The sequence below is a fragment of the Carassius gibelio genome, chromosome B17 (assembly GCF_023724105.1).
Source record: "Carassius gibelio isolate Cgi1373 ecotype wild population from Czech Republic chromosome B17, carGib1.2-hapl.c, whole genome shotgun sequence".
NCBI classification, from domain to species: domain Eukaryota; kingdom Metazoa; phylum Chordata; class Actinopteri; order Cypriniformes; family Cyprinidae; genus Carassius; species Carassius gibelio.
The window spans coordinates 26,019,537-26,040,968 of NC_068412.1; the positions used below are offsets into that span (position 1 = coordinate 26,019,537).

The 21,432-nt window shown below is 35.0% G+C and overlaps 1 protein-coding gene across 4 annotated transcripts in view; it reads left to right on the plus strand.

Moving 5' to 3' along the window:
- The window catches only part of LOC127976276 (SAM and SH3 domain-containing protein 1), an 81,595-nt gene that overhangs the window by 41,252 nt on the left and 18,911 nt on the right, over nt 1–21,432 (plus strand). Inside the window, exon 1 of one of the 4 annotated variants that reach the window (XM_052580586.1) lies at nt 16,792–16,980. The exons of the other annotated variants lie outside the window; for them this stretch is intronic. Within the exon in view, the coding sequence (XP_052436546.1) occupies nt 16,807–16,980 (174 nt within the window). The 5' untranslated portion in view covers nt 16,792–16,806. Of the gene's footprint in view, nt 1–16,791; nt 16,981–21,432 lie in introns of those variants that run through there. 4 annotated transcript variants of the gene reach the window in all.

Sequence of the window (21,432 nt, forward strand, 5' to 3'; positions counted from 1 at the left end):
GAGAAACAGCATTAAGGGACCAGTGGATGGAGTTTATTTTTACAGAGCATCAACGGAGTTGTGCAAGTGTTTGTTCCCTGCATTTCGAAGATGCTTGTTCACAAGGCCCAGTTTGACGCCGGATTTGCACATCGTTTATTTCTTAAGGATGATGCAATCCCAACGAAAAAGGGTCACGATCGTGTGTTGGAACCGCAGGCGGTGAGTAAAACTGCTTCAAATATCTCTGCCTTCTTGTTAGTGCGTCCGCCTCCCATGCCAGAGACCCGGGTTCGAGCCCCGCTCGGAGCGAGTCGTTGCTGCTGCTTTCGTTCAGTTTCAGCCTCTGGATCTGATTCTGGATCATAAATATACGCTGAATCTGACTGTTAGCCATGGTTTGTTTTGGATGATGGGTTTTCCCTCACGGTAATGTCACAGCTTCCACATCCTCTGAATGCAAAAGGCTATTCGCGCTCGTGATTCTTTAGCTCCGCCCACACATCACGCTTCCAGCCGGTAGTGTTTTTCCGGGAAAAATCGGTACAGACTATCTTTCTCTTATGAATATAATAAAACTAAAGACTTTTTGGATTTATGAAGGATGCAGTACTACTCTATATGTACTCAAGATTAACAGGATATTGAGTGAAAACGAGCATTTCACTTTAAGGTCTCATTCAAAAAAGGGAAAGTTAGCTTCCCATTATTTATAATACAGGGCTCCAGACTGCGACCAAATGGTTGTTGTTGTTGTGCTTTTTATTTAAGAACGAATCCATCTTATGTTTTAGTATTTAAAAAAGTGAAAGGTGTGTAGATCTATGCAAGCAAAAAAAGCAATTATCTTTTTCTGTAAAACATGACAAGATCGCAAATTTGAAAATTCTAATCACAAATAATACTGATGAAAAAGAATGGTTTGAAAAAGCATGCATTGATTAATTCCATGTTGTAGCGCAAAAAATCAATGAAGAATTGCGACCAAATCATGTGTTCGTGCAACCAACTGAAAAAGTTAGTCACAAAACAGCGACAAGTTTGAAGGGAAAAAAAAACCATGAAAAAAAAAAAATATATATATATATAATCTTAACTACAATTTATAAAGTCATAAACACTTAAATGAAATTAGTTTATTAATATATTTTTTTTTTTTTTCAAATAATTAGCTAGAAATCTGAATAATAAATCAATTTATTGGCTCTGAAATGTGACAGTAACTACAACGCCCTCTTCAGGTTTGTGCTACTGGAACACATTGTCCAATCATTTACGTTTATTGACTTGCATAGAGTATGTTTTGGCCCTAGTTATTTCCGGCTGGCATCAGCCACCTCCTCAAACACTCTGTTATCAGGTTATATATTTAGCTCAGCTGTTAATTGGCAATACAGTAAATAGAGCAGTTTATCCAGCCAACACACAGAGTGCTAAAGGCCATGCACCTGCCACACTCCTGACATGCACGCCATCCATGGAGCACCCCTCGGGGCCTTAAACAAACCCTGGAGCGAGTTATTGGTGGGGATGCTAACTTCAGACGTTTCACACACAGCGCTGACAGCACTGCTGATACAGCTTACCCTTTGTCCCTAGAGGTGAAACGACCTCGACGCCCTGCTACACGAAATCACAACCCTGCTGGAAGAGGAGAGAGGTCGTGACGGGGGGGCTAGAGTGCTTATGGGAATGTAGTTGCAGGATATGTTTATTAAAATGATTTTTTGTTATTTCAGCAAACAGAACAAGCTACACTTACTGTTATTTGTGAAAATATAAGACACTTTATACTGATATTTTGAAGCAGAAAGACTGAAATAGTATTTTCGTGTAAAATACACCCATAATCTTTGTTTACAAATTCAAATGATCTTTTTGTGTGTGTGTGTGTGGTTGCATTTGATTTAATTTGAATATTTTTTTTCATAAATTACATGTAAATTTCACAAATAAACACAAAGAAATGGCAAGTAAACCATTAAATTTAACATGAAAATTTGGCAAAGAAACACAAAAATAGTATTTTCTTGTAAAACATACTACAATAATCTTCGGTTTGAGCTTTTTACATTATGCCTGTTTTAAATTTTAAATTTTAATTTGAAACTTTTTACTCAGAAAATGCTTTAAAATTTGACAAATGAAAAAAAAAGGCAAGTAACACATTGGATTAAACGAGATATTTAAGTTAAAAGACTAAAGTATTTTTTTATTTTTGGGGTGAAAACTTACACTAATAATCTTTGTTTTATTTATAACTTAAGAGTATGGTTGCATTTACTTGAAACAATTTTGATTTTGTAGTTAGGAAATTCACTAGTTTCTAAGAAAAAGCAAGTAATTGAATTAAATATGAAATTGTGAAGTAAAATGAGTGAAATAGTATGTTCTTTCAAAATGTATGTATATTTACAACTTCAAAAAATATATTTTTTGTATCGTTGCATTTGACTTATTTTGGTTGAAAATGGCTAGTTCATTTCACAAACAGTTGGACAGAAATGCCACTTAATACTTTGAGGTAAAATATTTAAGTAGAAAAACTAATATTTCTAGTCAAATATGCTCCAATAATCTTCAAAAAAAAAAACTTTTTAGAGTGGATGGGTTGGAGTTTATTGTTAAATGTGCATGTGACTAAACTCACTGAACTCATGCAGAAGGACTTTATTTTAAGCTTTATTTTATAAGGTCAGTGATTTATATGAACTCTGCTCTCCGGCACAGAGGCTTAAACAAACTAACATGATTTACAGTCATTTATTTCCCATGTGGCTCTTTGTCATTTCTGCTGTGGGCGGCTCAGATGTTCAGATATAAAGCAGATTGGACGTTTCAAATGAAACTCTATCTTCACGTGTCCTTAAATGACTGTCTGGTGGCCAATTCTGTTCTGCTGTACCTTTTAAACTCTCTTAAGCCAAGGTAAATATCTTGCTTTGTTAAAAATCTTTAGAAATGTCAATTTTATGAGACTGATTCATTTAATTTAATCGAACAGGATTGGATGGTCTATTGACACAAAGCAACTAACACCATAAAACATCCCATTTTAATAAAATACAGGTTTTTTAAAGCAGCTTCACAGTAATTAACAGCAAACTCACCAGTGTCAATGTTGCAGATTTCCTTAAAATATAGTTTCATTATTCAGCTCCCAGCAGTTCAGTTTAATAAGAGAGTCAATGTTGCAGATTCATGAATTATGAAGTCAGTTCATCCATTGTCAGTGCAGTCAATTTAAAAATATTATTGAATATTATGTCTTTAAACCCCAGCTAGGCAATCAAATCCATTGATAATATTCAATCGTAATCGTGCTGCTGTTTTCCCTCCAAAATGATGTCACTTCCTGGAGGATGATGTCAGATTGGAACATTTCTGTTGCAAATTCTTTAAAATTCCAAATATTCAAATTCCAATCTAATGGAGGCATGAAAGTATATTGCAAAGTAGAAGATCTCTGTAACTTCAGTGACTCAAAAAGATCTTTGAGTTTTATTAGTATTAAGTACAGTAGTATATTTTAGTGGTATATTTTATCTCATTCAGCTTTCATGCATTTGGGTTTACGTGAAAAAGATGCAAGATGACTTATCTTAAGCAAACTCTGGTGTGTTTTAGAGAGTGCATTGAGTTTGTACGTGAAAGCCGTCATGTGAAGGCAGTCGACTTTCTGCCCCTGATAAACACAGCGAGAAAAAAACACGAGCTCAAATGCATTGAGATGGCAGTATGTCTGACCCTTTGACATTTAGCTGCTCGGTGCATCATGTGGGCGCATCCTTCCAGAAACATTGATTTGGCATGAAGATCAGTCAAAGAAAGACCAGAGATTTCCAAAAAAACTCCTATATTTTAGTTTTTCATGACCATTCTCTCTGATATTTAACAGTCTTTTTTTGCTATTCTTAGTTAAACCAAGTGCAACTTTATATGTTTACAAATATGTAAATGACCTCTGTTATGATTGGCTACCCTCTGCTTACTATACCAGCATTCAGCAGGGATGGCTGAGGGTGGGGGCGGTCTTATGTTAATGAGCTCCAGTTTATGACTAAATCACCTTTCAATGATTTTCAGTGACTTTAAATAGAGGGAAGGATAAACCTTTCAGCTTTCATTAGAAATATCTTAATTTGTGTTTCCAAGATAAACCAAAGTCTCCCAGTGAGACAAATAATGAGAGAAGTTATATTTTTACTTAATGTAACATCTCGTTAAATATTATTGTCAGGAAGCCTTATGCTTTTGTGGGATCTGACGAATATTGAATGTGGGAAGTGAAGATGTTTGTTTTGTGCACTATTACTGTAAGTGTAAATGTGCTGTTGTATTGGCATCATCTCATTTTCAGTGTCTTTCTCCCACAGTAGCTGAGAGATGGCTGTAGGGAAATATAACCCAAATAAAACCCTTACTAGCATCAGAGGAATTGTGTATAACCAACCGCTTGCTCTTAAGCACCTCTATAACGGCCGCAGTGTTGACGCAGAAAGCCTAAAGAATATTCATGTTAACACTCGAGGTCAAATAGCTCCCATGTGCCCTATTAAAAGTGCTAGAGTTACCCAGAAGCCCGAGCTGAGCTTTATTATTCACAGGGCAGTTAATTCTGTATGGCATTAGCTCTATATGTTGGCAGCGAATAGATGTGTTTCAAGGAAATGAATTACACTAATCATGAATCTGCCGCCAGATTCAGAGCATATCAAGAGAGTCCGTGTTTTTACAGGAGACATAATTACTGATTCTGCACATGCATAATTACACACAATCCTCATTATTTTCTATTACTTTGATGATCTGTGCAAATCATAAAAACACAAACATTGTACAAAAATAATTATCGTGCAGTTGATTTACAATTTATCTCCTGGAATATACAATTCTGAAGCAACCTTGTAAAAAGCTAATTAAGTGTTTATAGCATTGAATGATTTCTGAAGGATCACATGTCACTGAAGACTGGAGAATTCAAATTTGCATCACAGATATAAATGACGTTTTACAGTAAATTCGAGTAATTTGTCCCCATGAATCTTCTTCTGTACGCTCACTGTAACGTCCTGTCGCTATGATGAATGGTCACTGAAAAGCCATCACATCCGATTTGTTTCTCCTCTTACCTTTAGTCTTTCCAAAAATCCAGATTTAGTTTTTCAGTGGATGAAGAGCATCCTAGTGGAAACAGAGATAATCACACAGCTGCGCTCTCGCTGTAAGGTGACGCTCCCACCGGACACACAGCATGCTCTATTTTCTCTTATGACGTCCAAAATGATTTCCGTTACCATCTTACATTAGATAGGGTAACGTTAAGGTCTGTAAGTGCAATGGGTTGCAAATGCTCCTTATACACTGAGGAACTTTTAATACAGTACAGATGCATTTCATTTTGCTTGCATTGGGAAAAACGTTGACTTTGTGTGCTGGCGTTTGCAGATGTCACTGTTCCAGACGTCCTGAAAGATGATTCTGGTGTTTTGTTCTGTCTCACTCATTGTGTGGCGTGAAAGAGCGCATCTGTTTCAGTAGCTGTCTTGTTCTTCCTGTCAGTTTCTGTGTCTCTGGTGTCTGAGTTTGGCCTTTTGCCGTGTTCAGCACAGATAACTTGATACACACACATAAAAAATGAAGCACATCTGCTTTGAAGCGTCTTCATCAGACTGTGAGTGATGCAGCTTTTTATGCCATGTTGCATTATACTAATGAAAAAATAAAAAAAAGTTTACAATAATATGACACCGACTCATTCGTGAAACATGAGAATAATTTTGTTTGTGAAATATATTTCAAACAATTGCTGCCTTCTAAAGAAGAAGAATGTTTATAATTATATTTAATATATATTTACAGCTATATATTTTAACACAAAATGTTCATGTGCTTTAATATAAATATTATTTTCTTGCAGAATATATTGTGTATGTGTGTATGCATATATAATGAATATATATGTGTGTGTGTGTGTGTGTGTGTGTGTATAATAAAATACTGTGTCAGTCTTTCTGTAATGTCTTAATACGTTCTTAAATGAATGTCACTTGCCATTATGTGTTAGTTTCTGAGTGAGAATATTTTTACATCATTATTTTTCAGTGTTGTTGTCCTCTAAACGAGGTGCTATGAAATATTATGGCTAAGGTCTGTTGAGAACATTTAGTTTTTATTTTTGTCACATTGATATTTACAACTTTTTCCTGTACTTTATACTCTTTTCTGTACTTTTGACGTCTCATTTAGAAAGGGTTGTTCTTGAATTGGAAGATTTGTGTTTTATTTTATTTTTTTGCTTTCCTTCCTTCTCTGTTTGTGGTTGAAGGCAGAAATCCTGGTGTTTTTGCTTGATGGTATTTTGTTTGTTTTGTATCGTCCTGTATTTTTGAGGGCACTTGATTTAGTCCAGCCACAACACCACTAACTTTTCATTAAAGTTCAACTATTTAACCAAGATCATACAAAGAGGAGATTTGTTCGGTTTGACTGATTCAGCATTTGTCTCGCACTGCGAGAGCTTTGCTGCGAATCTGGTTTTCTCTACTGAAATGCACATTGAGCATTTTTATTAGAAAATGAGAAAAGAAGGGAAGCTGGCTGACAAGGATGTTATTAAGCTGCTCTTCAGGAAACAGCCATCAGAAATATCCTGGAGTCGCCTCTAAAGCCAGCAGACAGTAAGTCTGAGGCCTCGCGTGTGGTTTCTCTGGGCTGATTCTGTGTTTGTGATGATTCGCTAAAGCCGAAAGCTTATATCCCTGCACAGAAGAGCAATATTCTCTCAGTATGAAAGGAGCATAAATCTGATCAAAGTGAACTCTATACTCACATTAGCGTTTCTCTAGCCAGCTCTCCACCTCAGTGCCTAAGCTTCAGACTTAAAATCTTAAATTATGTGCTAATATAAGAATATAAATATTATTTTCTTGTAGAATATTTTCTGAATATGCATGCGTATATAATATAGTAAAATATAAATGCATATGAATAATTATTGTATTATTATTTATATTTTAATTTTATATATCATATAAATGTATTTTATGTTTTTATGAATAATTTAATATTTTTCTTCTAATTAATAATAATGATAATAAATATTTGTAATATTTAATTTTGAATAATAATAATAACTATACTATTGTATATCATATATGTATTTAGTTTTCTTACTAATTCTAATAATAATAATAAATATTTTGATCTTTAATATTCATGTTAATGTATTTTTATTTGTTTAAATCTTTTGAGTTATATTATCATGTATTAGTTTGAGCTATTGTTATTAGATCATATGTATTTTTATGTGTATTTTTCTTAATCTTATGAATATTATTAATAATAATAATAATAATAATGAATTATTAAAATTGATTGTTACAATTGACTAACTAATTATTATTTTAATAATTATATTTATATAATATTGTGTAGTAGATTTTTTTTGTATTCTTTATTATTATTACCATTTTTATTTTTTTTATTTTTGTTGTTGTCTTTCAATATTCCTGTACCTGAAACTGTTATTACATTATTGTAATCAATATTATCAATAATAATAATATATTATTATACAGCATTCCTGTAGCTGAAAATGTTATTACATTATTATAATCAATATTATCAATAATTATATCTTAATCATTACAATAATATTTCTTATTACTATTTCTTCTTCTTCTTCTTAATAATAATAATAATAAGTAATTGTAATTTTAGCTAATGGTAATGTAGCATTGATGTATTTTATCATATTGCTCCAGTGAATGTGTTTGGCTGCTTATTGGTGTTTGTGTCATTTTTTCTTTGTTCTGCTGCTTTTGTTCTTGAACCCGTCTGTGACTGAGGAGAGTTTTATGATTTATCATCCGAAGGAGAAATTGCACGAACAGGAAAATAAAAAAAGAGTATTGGAAATGAAAGGAACTGTGAAGTGAGAGAAGGGGAAGATTAGAAAGAGCTGGAGTGAGAGGAAAGGAAGTAAACGGACAGAGAGGAAGATGAATGGAGCACAGCAGGGTAATTGAGATCTCAATCTGCCCAGCGGTGCTGCTGCTGAAGATGGGACTGGGATACGGACTGAGACACTTATTAAATAAGGAGAAAGAGAAAGAGACGTTTATCTGACTGCAGTGTGATTCACATTGGCTTTAATTGAGCTTTGTTTTAAATGTGTGAGTGAGTGCATATAACACAGCCTACAAATGAAAGCTGTTATTATGTTAAAATCACCCTAAAACTACACCCTGAGATCATATCTCTGTGATTATATTTTTGATCTGTCCTTCTCCGATGACTCTTGATATGATTCAGTGCTGGAATATGTTCTTATGAAGATGATGTTAGATTGTGTTTAGTTTTCTTTATTCTCAGAGTGTCTGTGATATTGAATGTTTTAGTGTCGTGTGTTTGGAGGATCTTGTGTTGATTCAGTGCTTATTGACGAGGCAGAAAGCAGTGAAAACCTGACACTCGGGCAACCAACCTTAAATTGGCCACATGGGGAGGGAGGGCAAGAGCTGGACGCATCGACTGAAAAATCAATCTGTTTCATGATTCATGATGTGTATTGAATGCCAGCAGCACAGTGAAGACAAAAGACGCTTAATTGCTTTGTTTAGTTTTTTAATTAATGTCATGTAACACTAGTCACTAGTCAAGAGATTTTTGGTGCTTTTAAAGTCAGAATTGATTTGTATTATATTATAAGATAATTAAAGTAAACCCAAATTCATTATAACCAAATGCAAATTTTATATCACGCTGTTACAATTAAAAAAAGTCCTATAAATCAAGTCTAGTAATTATTGTCTTCATATAAGTGATTATATTATATTATATTATATTATATTATATTATATTATATTATATTATATTATATTATATTATATTATGTGGGTGATTAAAATATAATATAATTGAAATTATTTACAAATTATAAAATGTTATAATATTAAAGTGACTGTAGAATTATATTATTTTAATATACTAATATCATATATTTATATATTTTTATATATTTTATATTTCACACACACACACACACACATACACATCATATGTATAATTATATATAATATATATATTATATATATTATATATATATATATATTTAATATTATATATATAAAATGAATAAATATATATATTGATTTAACATACTTTATTATTTTACTGATATATTTGGGGAAAAGATCTATTATATATATGTGTGTGTGTATGTGTGTGTATATATATATATATATATATATATATATATATATATATATATATATATATATATATATATATATATATAGTCATAAAGTTTATATACAAGTGTATTATATAAATATATAAAAATGTGCTTATATATAAAATATACTACACATTTATACAGCACTTAAGCGGTCTATTATACACAGATTTCTGACTGTAAGATACTATGATTAGCCAATCAGATTTCTCAGCATTATTTAAAATTTTGTCTTTATCTATGAAGTTAATATTCAGATGGATCTGGAAACCATATAGACAGTATTGGACAGTTCTGGAAAGATCAGCAGGTTGTCAGGAATTCGTGGGTCTGCTGGGATGTGAAGAGGTGGTGATGTGTCACCAGAAGGACGTTGTGTAACCAGAAAAGCCAAGCCCTGGAAGATTTCTAAGTGCAACATCAAGGTGTCAGAGGCAGTGTGCTGGAAAAGACGAGCCCAGAGGAGCATCAGCGTTCAGATGACAGAGAGAAGTCAGCGCCGATTCAGAGCTGAGGACAAGAGGACACACCACCAGACAGAGGAACTGCCTTGTTCCTACGTCACAGGGCCTGCTGCGTTCAATACTAGATGAGAACAACAAGGGTTCTCTTTTAGGAAGAAACAGAATGATATTTTGCAGTTATAGGTGAAGCTGAAATGACATTCCTGGAACTCATCTGGAACTGGAATTTTCATGATGATTTGTCTTTCCTGACATCTTTGGGGTCATTACATGTTAATTCAACCAGAGATCTTCAGATTAAAAAATTAAATAAAATCTATTGACTTCTATTTGATGTTTGTTACATTATATGGCAGTGGTGACCATTCAAAAATGAGAAAAGCATTCTTGTGTTTTTCGCCAAAGTTTGCATGCATGTAACTCAAGAAATATTAAAAACATATTAATGTCCTTTTAGATTTTAAAAAACACTTTGCATTAGGACTGCATTATAAATCAACTTGCCATTATAATGCGTATCTTATCAGTAAAGCCGGTTCTGTGATTAGTAGTTAATCTCCATCATGTGCCTTTAGATAGAGCGGCATTTAATACACAGAGCCATAGATCACTGACCAGCTGTACATCTTCTTCTTAGGTCCATCAGTGCTACAGGGCACATTGGGCATTAAGCAAATTCCACTGATAGCAATTGCCTCCATGGGTTTCAACTTCTTACCATTTAATGCCAGTTCGCTTTTTATCCTATTTGAAGTTACTTCCCCAGATCTTCTTTGGCCTTTCTTGCCTTCGACATCCATTGGAGGGCATCCAAGTCAGTCCAAATTTTGCAAGGCGTTGTTCTGGTTGCTGCAGGATGTGCCCTGCCATTTTGATGGACACATAGAGACAGATCTTAAGTGGTGTATTAATGCTGGGTGACATCCAGATGTTGTGCATCCTTTGGAACACATTGGCTGCTTTGTCAATGCGTTGGGTTACATCTGGTTCTACATCGCCATCCTGTGCGATAACACTGCCCAAGTATGTAAACTGGTCTGTATCTGTGAGTGGCTGGTTGCCAGTAGTAATTGGCATCAGTAGGTCCTTATCTTCTCCACTCATTTGCATCACTTGGGTCTTTCTGATGTTGATCCGCAGTCCGATCTTAAGTGCAAATCTTTCTAACAGGGTGGTAAGTTGCTGTAGCTTCTCTCGTGACTCTGTTAGTAGTGCGCTATCATCAGCAAAGTCTAGATAAGTAAGCCTTGTTTGCTCTGTCCATGAAATACCACATTCATATCCACTTGCTGTCTTCCGCATGGCAAGCACGAACAACATGAGTGTCAAAGCTGTGCAATATCACGTTCATAATCGAAGATGATTCATCTGCAATTATGAACGCGATATTGTGTAGCTTGTCAGTGATCTATGGCTCTGTGTAGTAAATGTCGCTCTATCTGAAAGCACAAGATGGAGATTTACTACTAATCACAGAGCCGGCTTTACTGACTAGATTCGCATGATAATGGCAAACGATTTATTGTGCAGTCCTACTTTGCATACAGTTGATACTTTTTCTTTTAAAGAAGAATGTATGAAGAACAAATTTTGTTGAAGATAGAATGTATCTTTTTTTCCTCTATCAGAACAATTACATTGAACGTACTTGTCTGAGTGACATAAATATTCTCTTTTTCAAAGTTTGCACGCCTGTAACTCAAGAATACATAAAGATATCGCAATATCACTTTAGATTGTGGTTCTTAATAAACTTTTCTTGTGATATGACCATTTTTGAGGCCCTAAATGCTTCACTCCCAGAGATACGAGGATCTCAATGTGGCTCCGGATGCGAATTATTGATTTTCAGCATTTTCTTGTTGAAGAGAAAAATGTGGTCATTTTAACATGTGGCCAATACTTTTATGATCATTTTGCCGTTGTGTAATGTACGATTCCAAAATCCTTTTAAAGTTAACAAGAAGCTAAAATGGACTAATGTTCATGATACTCTAAAGGAAATTCATTTTTTATAAATCCACTTTGATCTGCTGAGGTTAGTCAGATGAGATTAATGCTAGATTTACTGGATTATACTCTCTCTCTCATTACAGCTGCTTCAGGTCAAGGTAAGGTCACCTGCAGGATTTGTTATGGTATAGATGTCTTCAGGTCATGCTTCGGCGGTGGAGTCTCTGTGGAAACATCTGCAGGCAGGGAGGAACTGATTAAATCTTAATTAGGACTTTCACAATAGATGCACTTGTTACTCTGAGGTTGGCTCACTGTCGCTGAGAAGTGAGGTCAGTGTGTTTTCACTGGGACACTTTATTGACTTTCCAGCAGGTGAGAGTCTGAGATGTTTTCTTTGAGATGATAACAAGCTTAGAAACTTAGGAATTCCAGGTCACTCATCCATTGCTAATTTAAGAGCACAATGCTGGCTTCTTTGAATTAAACATGATCCTGATGTTAGAAATATATATTGGCATTTTTTCTAGAGGAAGATCCCTTTTTGTGTGACAAGGTGATGTAGAAAAACTCTAGCCATAATTTCAACACGAGCATATATTCTGTGAGATGGTTGAAGTGTTTTTGTTTGTCAGCGTGTGACAGGAGCACACGGGTGACTGACAGTTGGTTACAAAGAGGCACGTCTGTTTAACCCCGTTTGTCTCTAGAGACCTGTCAAAATTCACTTAGCTGTCTGTCCTTGTTAGATGGGCCACACAGATGCCGTCCTGCTGCCCTGGAGGTCATCACGGTCAAAACACATGCAGTGTCTTAAACGCAGAGCTCTGCTTATTTACAGTCTGCTCAGTTTATACACCGCAGAAGACGTGTCCGCTGGGAGCATCATGCTTCGTTCATTTGTCACTATTAACGTCAATGTGAAATTAACTTAATGTAGGTTTCTGTTGCTATAGTGCATGACTTAACCATGCACGTCATTCCAAATGAAGTACAAATGTTTGTTTACATAATCTTTAATCAAAATGCACCACCTCTGTAAAGACATTGCTGTCATTAATGTAGTTAAAAGGAGTTGTTGACCCAAAAATGAAAATATGCTAGAAAAGGTATGTAGCCTCAGGCAACCAAGGTGAAGATGAGTTTGTTTCTTCATGGGAAGAGGTTTGGAGAAATGTAGCATTACATCACTTGTTCACCAATGGATCCTCTGCAGTGAATGGGTGCCGTCAGAATGAGAGGCCAAACAGCTGATATGACACCACAAGTAATCCACACCACTTCGATCCATCTGTTAATGTCTTGTAAATTGAAAATGCGTGTCTTTTGTAAAAAACAAAAAACAAATCCATCATTTTGACATTTTTACTTTCAAGCCATTGCCTTTGGCTAAAATGTGAGTCCTCTATCCATGTTATTGCTTTTTCCAGAGATGAAGTTATCTTGTCTGAATTGGGAGAGAAATCTGCACAGATCAAGCACGTTTACTTTTGATATGAGAGGACAACAGGGGATCTCCTTTTTTTACTGGAGGAAGCATTATTATGGATTATAGATTGTTATTTTGGCCGGAAGCAACAGTTTAAAAGTAAAATACCTTGATGATGGATTTGTTTTTTAACACACAACTTCAGCCTTACAAGATGTTAACTGATGGACTGGAGTGGTGTGGATTACTTTTGATGTTTTTATCAGCTGTTTGGACTCTTATTCTGACGGCACCCATTCACTCCAGAGGATCCATTGGTGAGCAGTGATGTTTTCACCAAATCTGTTCCCATAACTCATACTTGTACGCACAACTTATATTTTCCCCTGCTGAATATGCTATATTTAAATAATATACATATGGAAGTGAAATGGGCTGCAGATGCTCTATCAGTTTTATTGCGGATATTTATTTGGTGATTTATGTTGCTTTAATCCATAACCAGCAACAAAACATAAAGATGCATTCAAAAAAATGCAGTGCATTCACAAAATGGGTTCATAAATTATAATTAGTTGATGTAATTAGCACAGAAATGTTGACTGATGTAATTGTGTGAGAAGCTGGAACATCAAACATCTGGCAATCCTCTGAATCAGCCTTGATTTTTTTAAGAGGGCAAAATTAAAGCCACATATTGCAAAACTAAATAAGTAGCTGAATGAAGAATTAGTTTTCTATGCACAGCTGCGGCCCGTTGGATGTGCTTTCAGCTATCCAGACGCAGAAGGTCACGCTGAGTTCACAATCACACAACATGACCAACATGGGGCTGTACGACCCCGAGAGAGAGCCAGATATCCAGTGTCTGGAAGCATCACGGCAGATTTTGAGCGATAGCTGTTATGGGCATGAGTCACATGTGTTCTCGCTTGACTGGATGACTGGAACAAACGACAAACAGAAAGTCAAGCCCTGATGTGAATCACTCGGTTCACCATGCAAGAGCTGTGTGACTCCGTGACTCTCACTCAGACGGATGGATTCATTAGAAGTCCGTTTATAATGTTAGACCAGATTTCTTTTGCCAAAAAAGTTTTTCGCTTTCTGAAACATGGAAAATGAAACGGGCTGTTTGGCTTGTAAAGACAAAATGAAATGGCATTTGCAACCCATTTTACCTTCATAATGTGAAAAATAAGAAAAATTCAACAATGAAAAAAGAGATTCAATGTGGAAAAAAATTCGTAGAGCACTTTATTTTATGCACTTGAAATAAATAAGCTACATTATTAATTTAATTATTGGAAAGATTTTTTAATAACCCGTATGGCTTAGATGCCATCAAAAATGGTATATATATATATATATCTATATCTATATCTATATATATAGATATATAGATATAGATATATATATAGATATATAGATATAGATATACACACACAAAACATATTTTACTCTCAAAAAAAAAAGCCTGTTTTAAATTTGAGCTTAAATAGTTTACAATGTGATTCATCAAGTTTCTGAGTGGAAGTGGAAACGTAGCTGGGCCAGGGTTATATATATAAAAAAAAAATTTTTTTTTTCGAATTTTGTTACTAGAAACTAAATGAACTAACTGTTTAGTATTTAAAAAATTAAACCTTTAAAAATTTTTAGTTCAGCTAATTGTGGAAGCAGCATTTCTCATTTTCAATTAGTTTAACTTGATGTACTAAAATAACAAAAACTAAAACTGAAATAATAACTTTGTTAGAACTACAAAACATGAATAAAACTACAGTGTCCTGATAATAACACAGGTGGGCATATTTGAATGTTCTCATTGTGATTTCCGAACAACCTCTTTTTGCAGCTTCATTTCTATAAGTGGTCTGATAGTGGACATTTTGTCTGCATAGTAAATCAGAAGTGTATTTATTTCAGAAGTGGCCTGTCCGTGATGCAGAGTGCAGATATGAACTGCAGTATGAGTGAGTTCAGACAGCCAGCAAGATGTGAAGTCCAGAGAAGACAGACTCAGTTTCTCTGCCGGTGCACTGGTGTGTAAATATGCCCTTTCTGGCGCTGGCTCCGCTATCACTGTGCCCTCTGGCATGTGCCCACCATCCACAAATACACACAGACGTGATGCAGATCCCCGGCCGGCCATCTGCCACTGATCTAATGTCCAGAAGCACAAACAGACTCCCATCCGCTTCCTCTCACAGTCTCACTGATCAATAGTGCTGTGAAAGTGAATGTGATGTCTGTGAGTGTTTGAGAGACAACGGGAGGACACAACAAAACTACATTACTCATTAGAATCAGTGAAGATGACACTGCAGCCGCCTGAAAATGATACTGTTTCAGTTTTGCTTCGCTGATTTTTTCAAGATTTGCTTTTTGGGGGGGATTTATTGATATCAGTTACTGCTGTCATTATGAATATTCTGAATAGTCTCTGAGGATTTTTTTTTCTACTATATACTTAATTGTTCAATGAGTTAGATCACTTATAAAGAACAGCACGCATTGAATGAATGAGGCACATGATTTGGACTGGTGCTGTGAATGTATACCATGCAATTAGTGGTTTTGGTTATGCTTGTGTGAGGAGATACTGCTAACTGCTGATGTCAGTCCAGCATTCAGACCTCTTCTAATGGACAGTGATGTGAAGCTGATGTCTGCTGCCATCTACTGGCGTTTAGAGCTCTTTGTGTGCAAGTCTTTGTGAGCTGAAGTTGTTCACCAAACAATTGATTGGTTCCCTAATGGGTCAGTCTCATTTAAACATCATTTTAAAAAAAAATGTTAACACATATTTGTTGTGCAGTACAAAGTTATTATGCAATCAATATTTCAATCGTTATATATTATTATTATCATTATTTTATTAAGTATATGACTATGCACAATTCTTTATGCAAAATGGAATTTCTTTTTTTTCTGATTTGGAAGTAAAATATGACTTACATAATGTCTTATATTATTATTTTATATTATATTAATAAAATATTGAGTATGACTTTTTGCAAAATGTATTATTATATTTTATTTTATATTAATAAAATATTGAGTATGACTTTATGCAAAATGTATTATTATATTTTATTTTATATTAATAAAATATTGAGAATGACTTGATAAAAAAATTCCTTTTGATTTGCAAGTAAAAATAATTATATTAATTATTAAAGAATTTAATTATAAGTAATATAATAATAAATTATTATGTTATATTTTAATATATTATATTATATTATATATATATTATATGATATAGTGTAATTTATGCTGTCCATACTTTTACCATAAGTAGATTTCTTTTCATAAAACAAAATATAATGCTAACATTTAAGTCCTCAAAATAGTCTTGATTTTTTTTCAATGAAAATATAATCACTCTTTAAATTTTGTATGAACCTGAAATTTATTTGTGAGATTCACCTTAATCAGTGTCATTCATATCTCCATATCAAACTTGCACAGTTTTTCTGTGCCCTGCTGAATTAGATTTCCTCCCGTCAGCAGCGTATGGGCCGTATCTTTTTACCCATGCTGATAATAAGATAGGTCTGCTGAGCTTTTGTCAGTGTAATCTTATCTGCTTCTGCCCCAGCAGCCTCACAGTCACACATTTTTAAAGCACATAGGAAGGAGTTTGTTCAACTGTGGTGGCAGTATCTGCTCTGACAGAGAGAGAGCGAGAGAGAGTGTGAGAGAGAGAGAGAGAGCTCCACCCTACAGTGTATTTCATGTCCTCTGCTCTCACCGCTGGCCGGCCGCTGTGTGATGGATCGTTGGGGGTCAGTCCTCCGTCAGAGCAGCATGTATTGTTCTCTGAGCGTCCAGGGAAAGTTTCAGCAGTCAAACTGAGCTTCAGACATGCCTGTCGAGGACTGAGGAGCACATGTTCGACTCAAACAGTGGTGAGTGTGACTTTTCAGTGGGGGGTTGTCTTGTTCTCCAATGGAACTTGTAAATAGACATGTTCTAATGGTCATGATGCTTTAGATGAGTTATTAGACTTGAATATGTGAATATGAATGTGTTGTCAATAGTTTTAAGATCTCTTCACTGATGCTGCTCAGACTTTCAGGTTAGCATGTTTTAAACTTTAAAATTCTGCAATTATTTTTCTGCCTAAGCTTTTTTTTCTGTCTCGCTTTGGGTCCTTTATGTTTTTAATAAATTGAAGTTTGAAAACCTCCTACTGACTTACATTAGAATGTTCAGTATTTGCATACAGAATTCCTACTGGTCTTGTTTCTTACATGTATTTAAATACTAAATTCCCATTGGTCTCTCTTACTTTTTTTTAAAACCTGTATTTGGGTAAGAATGTTTCATTGTTTTTTTTCCTTCTGGCATCTGTTTATTTCCAGCGCTGACCCATTTCTAACATTTAAAACATACAACAACTTGCATCATCTTGACAAGAGTGAAAAAACGATTTCGGAGAACGTCCCATGTGACGACTAGCCCCGTTCTGCTCTGTTTAATCTGAGAGTCCAAGTTTATCTGGCTTTAATTATGGTTTAGGAGGTGGTCATTCATTCGGTTGTTCTCGCTCAGATCCTGAACACCACAAACTGTGGGAACGTCCAATTTATAAGACAAGATTGCAAAATGATTTATTACTGTAAATTAAAAGTTTGGCAATTGACCTTCCAAAGTCAACATATTATTTGCTCTTCTCTCTTTTTCTGAACATGATGAATTAAAGTTTGCAATGATAATGAGAATGGTGAGGGAATAATATGTAGGTTTTAACATGCTGAAATGTAGGATGTGTGGGAACTAAAGACAGGAAGTGGCTGCGAAACACACAGGAACAGATTGGAGCATATGTACTTGATTAAAGAAGCTCTCTGGTTTAAGCGTTTCAGCACGTTCATGAATCCCGCAGACAAAGCGAGAGTAACCCAACAATTCCTCACACGCTCGGAAAGGTCTCCAGCTGCATAGCGGAGTCATGATTTAGAAACTTTCAAGACGTTTGCGCTCCACATTTGTGCGTGGGCTAATCAGTGACAGTGATGCAGCTGAAATGTATCCTGGAGAAGTCCTGCTTGTGTCATTTCCTGTTTCCTGGTGCCAGAACGTGTCCCGGCTGCTTGTGTGTGCAAATGTGTGCATTTTGAGAAGCTGGATTTTGAACATCTTGTTAAAGAAAATCATACTTGTAAAAGTTCCTGCCTAGAAGCTTGGCTGTTCTGAGTAGTACCCAGGTGTTGCTTTGTGGTTTCTAATGTGTCCATGTTTAAGTCTATGTGAGCTTCTGGTCTATAGATATGACTTGTGTGTACGTCTGCACCTCATTTGATCATACACCAGGCCAAAAATAAGTATGAATAAGAAACGTCAATGTCCTGGTGACTGCATATAGCACCGTGCTAAAAAACATCATTTTGATGACAAAAATCTGGTTTAGAAAATGTGTTCATTCAATATAATTCCTTATGCTTCAGACAAAAGCATTGCTTTTCATGCTCTAGATTTTGGGACTTTACATACAGTAGCATGTTGCTTCAGACTAAAATGGAAAGATAACATCCAAAATACACTTTTAAATGTTTATGCTGTCGCATTTAACCTGTTAAACTAATTGAAATATGTATTTTAGTTAATTACATTTTTACTGTTTGATTCTGAAGGGTTTTACAGAGAGGTTTAGTCATATACTATTCACCTGATTTTATACATTTTGTTTCATAAAAGCATGGTGAAAGTTATTTTTTTCTTACCATTGACAGTATTTTTCGACTTAATGATTGATAAAAAAAAACAATATAAAAAATCCCTACTCTAATATATCAACAAGTATTTTTGAACCTGGCTTTATTCAGTCCTCAGATTTCTATTATGAAAATAAATGCAAATAAGTGCTTATATTATTAGATAATACCTTATTTGTATATTTAAATATAACATTTGAGAAAGCTTGTAATTCCAAAAATGTTTGGAATTTTTTTTTAATCAACCAACTGGGAAATAACTGTATGATGATGCAATATTTTTTTACTCTATTCACCTGGGTATTTCTTTAAAATAGCCGTCCTCAAGTAGCTGAGTTTGGCAGCGGGCCTGTATGATATGTAATTAATGCGACAGCCATTCCTCTCTGAGATATCGTCTCCCAGGAGCTGTTGAAAACTAATTGAGGTGAATGTGGCGTGACCCTGGGCTTCTCTTCCAGTCCTGCTGTCAGATAACCCGGGGAATTAGAGCCATTACAGCTGCTGTGATATTCCCCCTCATCCCATTCATCATGCCCAGGGTCCCCGGTTAATGAGGAGGTGCAGTCGTCTCCCGTTTGACCGGCTCCACCGAGAGGAGGAGATAAATGAGCTGCGTCATCTCCACACACGCTGAGACCCTCGAGCCGCTCACACGCTCTCATTCTGTCCAGAGAGGTGTGACATTGTACCTCATTTAAAACCCTGTTAACTAAAATGTCATGCTCATGTCCCGCTGGTGGCTTGAGGAGTTTGGTGTAAGGTTGAATGAATAATCTGTACTGGTTGGTGCTTTTATGTTCAGATTTGCATTAATGTTCTGAAGAAGGAATTCATTTCTTGGTGATTAACATAAATTCTTGGATTATGTATAAGTGTCAAATTTTATAATATTTAATAAATAAATGTGTGTTTGTGTGTGTGTGTGTGTGTGTGTGTGTATATATATACTCACACACACACACACACATTATATTATATTATTATATATAATATTTAGAATTTAAAATTTAAACTTAAATATAATTAATACATTAATAATTAAATTACATAATATGTGTTATATAAATATTAGATTATAATTATAAATTATACTTATATTATTATATAATTAATTATAAATTCTAATATTTACATTTTTACAAGACCGGGACATGTTCATAAGCTTTGTGAGAGTTCTCTCTTTGACCCTTGGTAGTTGATTTCCATGCATAATTCATATGTGGCTATGGTCAATGTATGCACACATACAGTACGTGTGGCTTCAATGCATAAATGCTTCATAACTCATTTTAATGGCTTGAGAATTACTATTTGCATGCAGTGAAATGGCTGCGCATAAGAGACAGCCAGCAGATCATGTGATTGGATCATAATGAAGTGTTTATCACAGGCAGGCTGTGTTGGGCAGCTCAGATCAGCCTTTTCTCTTCAGCATCGCTGGTTTTCTTAACCAATGAAAAGTGGGCAGATTTCACACAGCTTTGACTGGAGGGCATGTCACTTAACAAGTGAATGGTTCTCTCTTCGTGGACAGTCAAGCCAGTCACAGAGAGCGTGACCACGAGACCCCTGTGGAGGAATGTGCATGTTTTCAGCCGGATGAAGGAAGCGTCTCACGAGTATAAGAATCTATTCTGTGCCTCTGATCTCCTCTGCCTCTGTCCATATTAAATAACAGCGTTTTCTTGAAGACGACACTGCATTTTGAGCCATTTTTAGCAAATTGCAGTTTAGCTGTCTAAACCATGACATGCTTGATTATTTGAAAAGAGATCTCCCATGTATTTTCATAAATTTCTGGAGGACTGTGGAAAAAGAAATACAAACAGTGGGTCTGAGTTTCACAGCGGATGCTCTATTTTTAGATTGTGTCTGTGAGAATACAGAAACAAACCACAGCATGAGTATAACGGAGCAGAATGAGTGTCTTAAACCGAGTGCTTCGATATGTGTGTCGTCAAGGTGCACCTGATCTTATTGTATTGATGTTCGCAGGCCAACCAAGATCTAGATGAGTTTTTTTTTTTCATCATCATTTGAAAATTTGAAATATGTATCACTTGCTCACCAATGGATCCTCTACAGTGAATGGGTGCCGTCAGAATGAGAGTCCAAACAGCTGATAAAAACATCACAATAATCCACAAGTAATCCACAGGACTCCAGTCCATCAGTTAACATCATGTGAAGAAAAAGCTGAATGTTTGTCATAAAGAAATCCATCATTAATGTGTTTTTAAAGCATCATTCACAAGCTGAAAAATAAAGTTAAAACACCATAATGATGATTCTGTTTTCACAGTTTGGTGTGGATTACTTGTGGATTATTGTGATGTTTTAATCAGCTGTTCGGACTCTCATTCTGACGGCACCCATTCACTGCAGAGCATCCATTTTCAATGCTTAAAAAATATGAACTAAAATAAAACTGTACCAATTTTATTTTGTTTTAGTTGCTAAGGCAGCATTTCTAATGTTCTTTTTAGTTAAACATGAGGTAGCAAAAACTGAAATAAAAATGAATAAAGATATATAGAAATATATATTAGGTATATAGATTAACAAAAAAGGTAAAATAAAAAAAAAAAGACAAAGTTACTAATTAGGGGAAATTAAATTGCAAACGAAACAAATTTCAAA